The sequence below is a fragment of the Gigantopelta aegis genome, chromosome 10 (genome assembly GCF_016097555.1).
Source record: "Gigantopelta aegis isolate Gae_Host chromosome 10, Gae_host_genome, whole genome shotgun sequence".
In the NCBI taxonomy this organism is placed as follows: Eukaryota; Metazoa; Mollusca; class Gastropoda; order Neomphalida; family Peltospiridae; genus Gigantopelta; species Gigantopelta aegis.
The window spans coordinates 88,429,425-88,442,267 of NC_054708.1; the positions used below are offsets into that span (position 1 = coordinate 88,429,425).

At 36.8% G+C, this 12,843-nt stretch overlaps 1 protein-coding gene across 3 annotated transcripts in view; it reads left to right on the forward strand.

The window, feature by feature from the left end:
* The first annotated feature begins 1,127 nt into the window (after positions 1-1,127).
* Positions 1,128-12,843, forward strand: part of LOC121382792 (cilia- and flagella-associated protein 46-like) — a 72,435-nt gene continuing 60,719 nt past the window's right edge. For 2 of the 3 annotated variants that reach the window (XM_041512399.1, XM_041512402.1), the window contains exons 1-4: positions 1,128-1,248; positions 7,645-7,752; positions 8,385-8,559; positions 9,273-9,344. In XM_041512399.1, the coding sequence (XP_041368333.1) occupies positions 1,195-1,248; positions 7,645-7,752; positions 8,385-8,559; positions 9,273-9,344 (409 nt within the window). In that variant the 5' untranslated portion in view covers positions 1,128-1,194. The remainder of the gene's footprint in view (positions 1,249-7,644; positions 7,753-8,384; positions 8,560-9,272; positions 9,345-12,843) is intronic. The other variant, XM_041512403.1, reaches the window with a different exon arrangement.

The following is a 12,843-nucleotide window of genomic DNA, read 5'->3' on the forward strand; positions in this document are numbered from 1 at the left end:
AATGAGTGTCAGTTTCAGTATCGTAATGTTTGTATACAAAATACCATGATGTCATGTGAAAGTCATTAATTGCCAGTAACATGGTTGATTTTCTCACTCTATGAATGAGTGTCAGTTTTAGCATCGTAATGTTTGTATACAAAATACCATGATGTCATGTGAAAGTCATTAATTGCCAGTAACATGGTTGATTTTCTCACTCTATGAATGAGTGTCAGTTTTAGCATCGTAATGTTTGTATACAAAATACCATGATGTCATGTGAAAGTCATTAATTGCCAGTAACATGGTTGATTTTCTCACTCTATGAATGAGTGTCAGTTTCAGTATCGTAATGTTTGTATACAAGATACCATGATGTCATGTGAAAGTCATTAATTGCCAGTAACATGGTTGATTTTCTCACTTTATGAATGAGTGTCAGTTTTAGCATCGTAATGTTTGTATACAAAATACCATGATGTCATGTGAAAGTCATTAATTGCCAGTAACATGGTTGATTTTCTCACTCTATGAATGAGTGTTTCAGTTTTAGCATCGTAATGTTTGTATACAAAATACCATGATGTCATGTGAAAGTCATTAATTGCCAGTAACATGGTTGATTTTCTCACTCTATGAATGAGTGTCAGTTTCAGTATCGTAATGTTTGTATACAAAATACCATGATGTCATGTGAAAGTCATTAATTGCCAGTAACATGGTTGATTTTCTCACTCTATGAATGAGTGTCAGTTTTAGTATCGTAATGTTTGTATACAAAATACCATGATGTCATGTGAAAGTCATTAATTGCCAGTAACATGGTTGATTTTCTCACTCTATGAATGAGTGTCAGTTTTAGCATCGTAATGTTTGTATACAAAATACCATGATGTCATGTGAAAGTCATTAATTGCCAGTAACATGGTTGATTTTCTCACTCTATGAATGAGTGTTTCTGTTTTAGTTTCACTTTGATTTTAGTGATGGTGAGATCCCTTATTTCTTTCCATATTCAGTATTCAATTTATCAAAAGAGTGCAAAGAATTAGTTTTTTGTTATTGTGTATTGGATACAATAAGTTAGAAAGGCAGAATTGAAAAACGTAGGTTTACTTACAGTTTGGTAGTACATGAAGTTCTTGCTTTATGCTTCCTTGCTTTCCTTGATAATGTGTTTTTCTCTTCAGGTTGATCTTCAAACACCGGGTGATGGTCAAGGCCAAACTCGGCCACACAGTCCACATGGACATACAGAAATTCAAGGTACATTCACTATATGTTGTACATACATTATGTAGGTTATTTCTCTTTATTAAATATGTGAAATTGTTTTATTTATTTATTAACTTTAATATAACTAACATTTAAAATGAGAATATACATTTAACAGTTTTGATTCTGCATAAAGAGTTTTGATGGCATTAACAGTTTTGATTGGTTATTTCTTGCTTGTTTCAATAATAATTTAAAGTAATATCATTACACTTGTAGACAGTCATGTATAAGTTACCTTTCTAGGTCTAACCTGAAAGGTTTTAACTGACTCATTAGTTTTTAACTAACTCAACAGTGTTTAACTAACATAATAACTTCTAACTGGTAGAGGGTTTCAACTAAGGCATCAGAAGCAAAAGCAATTGAAAATACATTTCCATCATATTCCATCCATCCATCCCATCCATCCATCCATCCATCCATCCATCCATCCCATCCATCCATCCATCCCATCCATCCATCCAATCCATCCATCCATCCATCCCATCCATCCATCCATCCCATCCATCCATCCATCCATCCATCCCATCCATCCCATCCATCCCATCCATCCATCCATCCATCCCATCCATCCATCCCATCCATCCCATCCATCCATCCATCCATCCATCCATCCATCCATCCATCCATCCCATCCATCCATCCCATCCATCCATCCATCCATCCCATCCATCCATCCCATCCATCCCATCCATCCATCCATCCATCCATCCATTCATCAGTAATACAAATACAAACTTGATCTTAGTTTTTGCTTCTGGTCACATTGTTCAAAAACAGTTCTATAAAGTAGTGTTTATGTTTAGTGTATTTAATCTCTTTGTTTTAATTGTTGCCACATAGGAGGAGATGAGACTGTTTATGGTGAGGTTCAAATTCGTCTGTCACTTGTCATGTCGTGCCACTTCTGGTAAAATGTTCTCTTTCAAAATGTGGACAATTATTTATTTCATACTCTACTGCTTTTCCATGAACCAAATGCTGCAACCCTGTTGTGCAACATTTATGCTAAGTATATTTTGACATCTATGTATGCTAGAGGGGGTGGGATCTAGGTATGTCTCTAGAGTTCTCATTTTGGGGAATCATAAGGTTAAACCTTTTTTTCTGTTCCAACCAGTTCCTCATGAATATATCAAAGGCCATGATATGTGCTGTCCTGTCTGAGAAAGTGTGTATAAGAGATCACTTACTGCTAATAAAACAAATGTATATGTAAATGTTGACATCGAGTGTGCTATAGTGGTGTTAAACAAAACAGACATTAACTGAAGACTAGGCATGCTAGGGTGAGGATGTAGTTCAGTGCTATAGCGGTGTTAAACAAAACAGACATTAACTGAAGACTAGGCATGCTAGGGTGAGGATGTAGTTCAGTGCTATAGTGGTGTTAAACAAAACAGACATTAACTGAAGACTAGGCATGCTAGGGTGAGGGTGTAGTTCAGTGCTATAGTGGTGTTAAACAAAACAGACATTAACTGAAGACTAGGCATGCTAGGGTGAGGGTGTAGTTCAGTGCTATAGCGGTGTTAAACAAAACAGACATTAACTGAAGACTAGGCATGCTAGGGTGAGGGTGTAGTTCAGTGCTATAGTGGTGTTAAACAAAACAGACATTAACTGAAGACTAGGCATGCTAGGGTGAGGGTGTAGTTCAGTGCTATAGTGGTGTTAAACAAAACAGACATTAACTGAAGACTAGGCATGCTAGGGTGAGGATGTAGTTCAGTGCTATAGCGGTGTTAAACAAAACAGACATTAACTGAAGACTAGGCATGCTAGGGTGAGGATGTAGTTCAGTGCTATAGTGGTGTTAAACAAAACAGACATTAACTGAAGACTAGGCATGCTAGGGTGAGGATGTAGTTCAGTGCTATAGCGGTGTTAAACAAAACAGACATTAACTGAAGACTAGGCATGCTAGGGTGAGGGTGTAGTTCAGTGCTATAGCTGTGTTAAACAAAACAGACATTAACTGAAGACTAGGCATGCTAGGGTGAGGGTGTAGTTCAGTGCTATAGTGGTGTTAAACAAAACAGACATTAACTGAAGACTAGGCATGCTAGGGTGAGGATGTAGTTCAGTGCTATAGTGGTGTTAAACAAAACAGACATTAACTGAAGACTAGGCATGCTAGGGTGAGGATGTAGTTCAGTGCTATAGTGGTGTTAAACAAAACAGACATTAACTGAAGACTAGGCATGCTAGGGTGAGGATGTAGTTCAGTGCTATAGTGGTGTTAAACAAAACAGACATTAACTGAAGACTAGGCATGCTAGGGTGAGGATGTAGTTCAGTGGTAGAGCACTCACCTGGGGTAGGATGGGTTATAGGATCCACACACACTCCTTGGTGGACTTTCTGTCCCACGCTCAGACACTAGCCCTGCCAGAGACTGGACATGGGACAGACGTGGCTGAACTGTGTGTGGATAGCCAGAGACTGGACATGAGACAGACGTGGCTGAACTGTGTTGTGTGTGGATAGCCATAGACCGGACATGGGACAGAGGTGGCTGAACCGTGTGTGGATAGCCATAGACCGGACATGGCTGAACTGTGTGGATAGCCATAGACTGGACATGGGACAGACGTGGCTGAACCGTGTGTGGATAGCCATATACCAGACATGGGACAGACGTGGCTGAACCATGTGGATAGCCATAGACCGGACATGGGACAGACATGGCTGAACCATGTGTGGATAGCCATAGACCGGACATGGGACAGACATGGCTGAACCATGTGTGGATAGCCATAGACCGGACATGGGACAGACATGGCTGAACCATGTGTGGATAGCTATAGACCGGACATGGGACAGACATGGCTGAACCGTGTGTGGATAGAGGCACGTTATCAAATTACCTCATCCTCTTTGGTGGAACCAACCAATGCCCTTTGACTGGTATACCAAATGTAGTGTTATGCTATTTTCTGTCTATGGGTAAGAATTATCTCTTGCTGCTACATATTGTGTAGGAGTAGCCTGTGTTGAATCAGCGAGTTTCATGTCTTACCACTGGTCAGTGTGTGGACATAACTGTATATTAGTAACCAAGTAGACAGTTTAAAATATGCAAGGTGTATTTAGCAAACATTTCTTTCTTTTTCTTAAGCATGCTCTGCAGCTTATCACGTGAATGCTTGCACGACGTCTGCATCACCTCGGCCATAGACAGATGTGTTTGTTGTTGTACTTGTATAATGTCACATTGTCTTGTTAACTTTCAAATATTCTCACCTACATTTATTTAGTGTTTTTTGGTAAGTTTCTTATCACAACTCTGTTTGCCCATCCTATGATGGCATAGAACTGTCATCGACATAAGGACTTAATTTAGAAATGTTTTTATAACACAGTGATCTTTTTCCAGGCGTTTTGTCAATATAACAATAAACTTTAGCCAACATACTCTGAAAATCCATCACAACATATAGTAAAAATTAACTCTAACCATAACCTGACTTTATGTCAATCATTCTCTCGATGCCAGCTCTCTATGCCACCATACCATCCTACTAAGTGAAAACAAAAACAGAACCAAAAGAAATCCATATTTTATACTGTAGATATATATTATAAGTGAATTAATTATTGGAGAAGATAATCTGTTCTTAATTATCAGCAAGAAAACCTGGGCCTGATTCACAAAGCTCTCCTAATCAACATTGTATTGTCCTTTTATGTATTTTATGTTGCACAGCTGTTCACTCACATTTCACTCTGTCATGTATTGCCATGGAGTCGTCTTTATGCCGATATAAATATTATTTCCATAATGTCATGTATTGTAATGGAGTTGACTTTATGCCGATATAAATATTATTTCCATAATGTCATGTATTGTCATGGAGTTGACTTTATGTGGATATAAATAATGTTTCCATAATTTGTGAGGTAATGATTGTTTCTAGTTGTACACTGTAATTCTAGTTTAAATTAACAAGTACATTTTTGTAAGTTATATTAAAGATTAATCTGAGTGTGATATGAGTTGTTACATACTGATGCTGTTTGAAACAAACAGATAAATTCTGAGACTACCAGGATTACCAATACTAGCAAATAAATGGAGATTTAAAATTTAATTTCTGTTCTGTTTTGAAATGATGGGTATGACAGGATCATACAAAATGGTTATTATAGATCTGAAAGATGAAAGTAAACACTGTTATGATTGCACAATCTGTTGTATGATGAGAGTAAACACAGTTATGATTGTACAATCTGTTGTATGATGAGAGTAAACACTGTTATGATTGCACAATCTGTTGTGTGATGAGAGTAAACACTGTTATGATTGTACAATCTGTTGTCTGATGAGAGTAAACTGTTATGATTGTACAATCTGTTGTCTGATGAGAGTAAACACAGTTATTATTGTACAATATGTTGTGTGATGAGAGTAAACACTGTTATGATTGCAAAATCTGTTGTATGATGAGAGTAAACACTGTTATGATTGTACAATCTGTTGTCTGATGAGAGTAAACACTGTCATGATTGCACAATATGTTGTGTGATGAGAGTAAACACTGTTATGATTGTACAATCTGTTGTATGATGAGAGTAAACACTGTTATGATTGCACAATCTGTTGTATGATGAGAGTGATTATTTCCGATGTGTCTGAGTACTGCATGATATTGCTGTTATATTGTTATAAGAATGATGACTGTTATCATTACTGTTTACGATGATAGGTGGGAACTGGTATGATTACAGATATTAATATTACTGATTACAAATATTATTACTAATATCGTTAGGATGAGAGTGAGAACAGGTATTGTAACATATATTAATTTTACTGATTACAGATATTACTGCAGATATAGTTAGGATGAGAGTGAGGATTGATATGATTACACATGTTATTGATATGTTTAGGATGAGAGTGAAGACTGATATGATTACACATGTTATTGATATAGTTAGGATGAGAGTGAGGATTGATATGATTACACATGTTATTGATATGTTTAGGATGAGAGTGAGGACTGATATGATTACACATATTATTGATATGTTTAGGATGAGAGTGAAGACTGATATGATTACACATGTTATTGATATGTTTAGGATGAGAGTGAAGACTGATATGATTACACATGTTATTGATATAGTTAGGATGAGAGTGAGGATTGATATGATTACACATGTTATTGATATGTTTAGGATGAGAGTGAGGACTGATATGATTACACATGTTATTGATATGTTTAGGATGAGAGTGAGGACTGATATGATTACCAATGTTATTGATATGTTTAGGATGAGAGTGAGGACTGATATGATTACACATGTTATTGATATATTTAGGATGAGAGTGAGGACTGATATGATTACCAATGTTATTGATATGTTTAGGATGAGAGTGAGGACTGATATGATTACACATGTTATTGATATATTTAGGATGAGAGTGAGGACTGATATGATTACACATGTTATTGATATGTTTAGGATGAGAGTGAGGACTGATATGATTACACATATTATTGATATATTTAGGATGAGAGTTAGGACTGATATGATTACCAATGTTATTGATATATTTAGGATGAGAGTGAGGACTGATATGATTACACATGTTATTGATATGTTTAGGATGAGAGTGAGGACTGATATGATTACACATGTTATTGATATGTTTAGGATGAGAGTGAGGACTGATATGATTACACATGTTATTGATATGTTTAGGATGAGAGTGAAGACTGATATGATTACACATGTTATTGATATATTTAGGATGAGAGTGAGGACTGACATGATTACCAATGTTATTGATATATTTAGGATGAGAGTGAGGACTGATATGATTACACATGTTATTGATATATTTAGGATGAGAGTGAGGACTGACATGATTACCAATGTTATTGATATGTTTAGGATGAGAGTGAGGACTGATATGATTACACATGTTATTGATATATTTAGGATGAGAGTGAGGACTGATATGATTACCATTGTTATTGATATGTTTAGGATGAGAGTGAGGACTGATATGATTACACATGTTATTGATATATTTAGGATGAGAGTGAGGACTGATATGATTACCAATGTTATTGATATGTTTAGGATGAGAGTGAAGACTGATATGATTACACATGTTATTGATATATTTAGGATGAGAGTGAGGACTGATATGATTACCAATGTTATTGATATATTTAGGATGAGAGTGAGGACTGATATGATTACACATGTTATTGATATATTTAGGATGAGAGTGAGGACTAATATGATTACCAATGTTATTGATATGTTTAGGATGAGAGTGAAGACTGATATGATTACACATGTTATTGATATATTTAGGATGAGAGTGAGGACTGACATGATTACCAATGTTATTGATATATTTAGGATGAGAGTGAGGACTACGTGGCTCACATGTGGCGGCGAGTGGCTCTCAGCTCGAGAGAACCTCTGGAACAGATGTCGTCCTACCAGCTGGCCATTGAGGCTCTCAATGTATGTATACCTTCTCTACTCTCAGCTTCTACATTCTCTCAACACCTCCCATAGATTTATCCATTTCTTTTTCCCTAACTTTTCTATCTCTGTAAATTTTTCAATACATGAATGTATCATTGTTGATCACTTGACTTTTATTATTATATTGCAACTCTTTTTAAAATATGTGACATCTTTCTAAATTATGATGATGTTATATTTAGTACCATTTCTGCATATGAGAGGAAATCCTTGTCTGGTCATAATTTCCTTATCAATTTATATAGGATCATTAAACCTTTCATGCATGTACAACTTGGGATGGTGGTGTGTTGGGTACTATACTTAGATCACTGCCACCCACAGTATCTGCTGGAGTTTGGTCAGTGGTTGTAATAAAGTCTGCAATCACCCAGCAATAAGTGGCAGAAGGTGGAGTATCTGCTGGAGTTTGGTCAGTGGTTGTAATAAAGTCTGTAATCACCCAGCAATGAGTGGCAGAAGGTGGAGTATCTGCTAGAGTTTGGTCAGTGGTTGTAATAAAGTCTGTACATTGTTTTAACAGAGTCCCAGCAATGAGTGGCAGAAGGTGGAGTATCTGCTAGAGTTTGGTCAGTGGTTGTAATAAAGTCTGTACATTGTTTTAACAGAGTCCCAGCAATGAGTGGCAGAAGGTGGAGTATCTGCTAGAGTTTGGTCAGTGGTTGTATGTGAATGACTTCCCACTGCAAGATGCCATTGACCAGATCGAGTGGGCGGCTGATATCCTGCTCAACATGACCTCCCAGAACTCCCAGACTACTATTGCTCCAGCTGAAGGCAAAGGTAATACACGTACACCCATAGCTACAGCAGTTGTCACCTGGGCTGGAAAGCCGTCATCATAATTCTGATGTCTCATAATTTAAAGCAAATGTGATGTGATTCTTACTGTTTTACTTAGGGCTAAGACCTTTCATCGTAAAATTGATGTTTATGTGTACATATTCTAAAGTATAGATTTAAGTCCCAAACTCGAAACTGCTTATGTTTGTGGAAACAATAAAAAAATTAAAATTAACTACATAAATGATTTTTTCAAAAAGGACACTGCTTTATGTATAAGCTTTTAGTGTATACATATACATTGTGCTGTCCTGGAAAAATGGGTCATTTGCATGTTTTGTCATAATATGCAGCTCAAAATGCCTTAATTCAGAATATGTTTTTAAAGACCTTTTTCCACTATGATACACTTTGCTCTGCTACATTTTAAGATGTAATCAGATTATGAATTTCCTGTAACTGAGATATTTTAAAGTGTCACATATACATATTATATGTCACTCTTTTAACATAACAAATACAAGTCAGTTGATTTGTTTTAGATGTATTATGAGGTTGTGAAATTCTCATACAGTTATACAAACTTGTGTGTTCTGTACTGAGCAGTGTTAACAAACTATTGCTGCTGCCCTACCTTACTGATGTGTAACCGAGACATTGCCATTGAGTGGCCCTCTGAGTACCCTGTGCTAATTGCATGTTTAATTTGCCAGCTAAAGGCAGCTCTATGTTCCTTGATGGGAAGAAGGTACCAGCAAAAGCTGCTGCTACCAAAGTGGCTAAAGGTATTCCCTAGTTTTGCCAGTTGGCTCTTTACTCTAGTGTTCAGCCAAAGTTCTCTTTTTCATGCTTTTGACTTGGTTTCTGTTTCTGCAGCTTTTCCAGCAGGGGTCGAAATAGCTGAAATTCCTGCCAGACATTCGGTCTGGCAACCAAAAACAAATACCAGGACTGAATTAAAACTTGCCAAAATAATTGTTGGTGCGACAGAATGGCAGGCAAAGAGGTATCCGGCCCCTGGTGATTTTCACTGGCAAAAACCTATTTCGACCACTGTTTAGTTTTAAAGTTTCAAAGTTTCTGAAATTAACACATTTTCTGTAGTTTTTAAAAACTTTTAACCCAAAAACGTGTTAATATGTTTATTAGAAGGAAAAGTGATCAGGACATTAGAGATAAAAACTGAATAGGGCTGAGTTAGGGATAAGAATGACTTGTGATTAGGGACTAGAAATGAGTTATAAGTTAGGGATGAGAGTGAATATGAGAAACATCACTCACCAGTGTTGTGGACTCTCCCTCCTGAACTAGTCTGGGTTGTGGAGCACTGGTTGGATCAGGTGACACCCAGTGGGTCAGTGCAGTGAGGGACATCACTCACCAGTGTTGTGGACTCTCCCTCCTGAACTAGTCTGGGTTGTGGAGCACTGGTTGGATCAGGTGACACCCAGTGGGTCAGTGCAGTGAGGGACATCACTCACCAGTGTTGTGGACTCTCCCTCCTGAGCTAGTCTGGGTTGTGGAGCACTGGTTGGATCAGGTGACACCCAGTGGGTCAGTGCAGTGAGGGACATCACTCACCAGTGTTGTGGACTCTCCCTCCTGAACTAGTCTGGGTTGTGGAGCACTGGTTGGATCAGGTGACACCCAGTGGGTCAGTGCAGTGAGGGACATCACTCACCAGTGTTGTGGACTCTCCTCCTGAACTAGTCTGGGTTGTGGAGCACTGGTTGGATCAGGTGACACCCAGTGGGTCAGTGCAGTGAGGGACATCACTCACCAGTGTTGTGGATTCTCCCTCCTGAACTAGTCTGGGTTGTGGAGCACTGGTTGGATCAGGTGACACCCAGTGGGTCAGTGCAGTGAGGGACATCACTCACCAGTGTTGTGAACCATCACCTCACCTTACACAAGTTCTGTACCACTGACCTCCAGCATGTTGCCCAAATATATTGAGTAAAAAACCCTCTGTCTCTACTCTTGTGGGTTTTTCTAAAATAAGTTAAATGTTTGCATATAGAGATCCAGTTTTGACAGAAAAATCGCACATGCCTGGCATCCATTAATTCATGCAGAACTCTGGTACATATACCAGTACGTTTTATTTTCAGATCAATATTTATCCCTTTAACTTGTAAAACAAAATGTCTTGTTTATAATTACTATCTTGTAGCATCTTGTTAAAAGTATTTTCTTGGTGTATTTTTCAACTATGCTTGTGCAGTACTCTGTATAGTAGTTTACTAGTTCATTTGAATACTACTTGTACTATATTCTCATGTTATTAGTCCCCTCTCGGTCCAACCTGAGGGAGCTATAGGTTTTGTCTCCATCCATCTGTCTGTTCTGACCTTTTTTATAATGCCTCAAGATATTGAGCTGAAATTTTATATATATAGCTTTACCATGTAATGCAGATTTTGATTTTTATATTCCTCAAGATAATGAGCTAAAAGTTTGGTTATAAGTTTTTCTTGCCCACTGGACTGAATTTGGCAGCTTTTACACAGTGCTAGATAAATCTGTTTTGGTCCTCATGTGTTACAACAGTTGACATCATAACTCATGTGTTACAACAATTGACATCATAACTCATGTGTTACAACAATTGACATAACTCATGTGTTACAACAATTGACATCATAACTCATGTGTTACAACAATTGACATCATAACTCATGTGTTACAACAGTTGACATCATAACTCATGTGTTACCACAGTTGACGTCATAACTCATGTGTTACAACAGTTGACGTCATAACTCATGTGTTACAACAAATGACATCATAACTGGGACATCAGAATTCTTTTCAATTGCTTATTCAACAAGTTGCCATTTTATGTTGGATTGTTGTTTTTAAAATATTTAAACAAATTAATATTTTTAACTTTATATTTATTGTTAAGTTGTTACATTTTCATGTTGTTGCATAATGTGGACTATTTTCTCACATATTTTTTAATGAGTTTGTAGGTGAAATGTTTATGAATCATTTTAGAATAAACAAACTGTAACTTACAAAATTAATGTTTTGTTATTGTAATTAAATTGGCAAGAAAAAGAATTGATCACTGTTGTAAGGTGTAGATTATAACTCCATCATATGCAGCCATGTGAGATAGAAAAAGTACCTGGGGTGAAGCTTGCTTTTTTATCCCACATAGCGGCATATGATGGAGTCTTTTTCTCTCATTGATTCGGTAAATAAACTATTATTTTACACAAAGAGACAAATATGGTTGAAATGAAGATAGCTTTCATAATGAAGGTTTTAATAACAAAATATTAGTCTAAAACTATTGTCTATTGACCTCATGTTGCATTAATATCGATGTCATATTACCAAAGTGCAAACATGTGATATTCCATGTAAGATCAAACAAAAATTCATAGCTTTCTTTCATGGGATAACTTTGTCCTATATACCTGAGGATGAGAAACATGCAATTCCAACTCCCGGGGACTAAAACCTCGGTCCTCACAAAAAACATTGTGTGCCTTGTGTTAGAATTGCCTTATATATACATGACAACGATGATATATTCTATTAATGATGTACTGATACAGATCAAGTTTGACTTTCATGACGAATTACTGGTTTTCTTTTAAAGAGTTATGGCCCTTAGGAGATACCAAAATTTGTTGGGCCCAGTAGGGGACATGTATTGCTTTAACAGTACTATGAGAATTGTTCTTTAGACAAAAGTTGTAAATGTTCCCCTCAATATAATATTTAATCCTTCCAGTTAATACTTAAGAGCCAGCAATATCCTTTTCATTTTTGATTTGTTTGTGACAAAATAAGTTTTAAAATACTAAAATCTTGGAATGAGTTTTGTTTGACAGCATTTTATTAAATTAAATGTTTACTTCCTTTGGTATTACCCATCACTGGTTAACTGTCTCTTGTCAGGAATGTCTTTACCAGCAGGTATACCAAAACAGTTATTATACAATTATAACATACAGAGATAAAAGTTTTCCAGATTTCTCCACAATTCCAGAATTTTAATAATTTTTACTGTGTTTTCAGGTCAAATTCATGGTGATTTATTCAGTTTGTCCAAACTGTTCCATATTCTCCTTCCAAAGCTAATGACTTTCCACTTTAAGTGTCGTCACTGATCAAAGAAAGAAATGCACTTAACACAGGGCTGTTTACAGCTATTTGGCATCTAACATAGAAATAACGACCACACAGATAATGAGGAAGGAAACCTGTGGCTACCAATAAACAGGCTACAGGGATGTTTTATATGCAGCATCCCACAGACAGGATAGT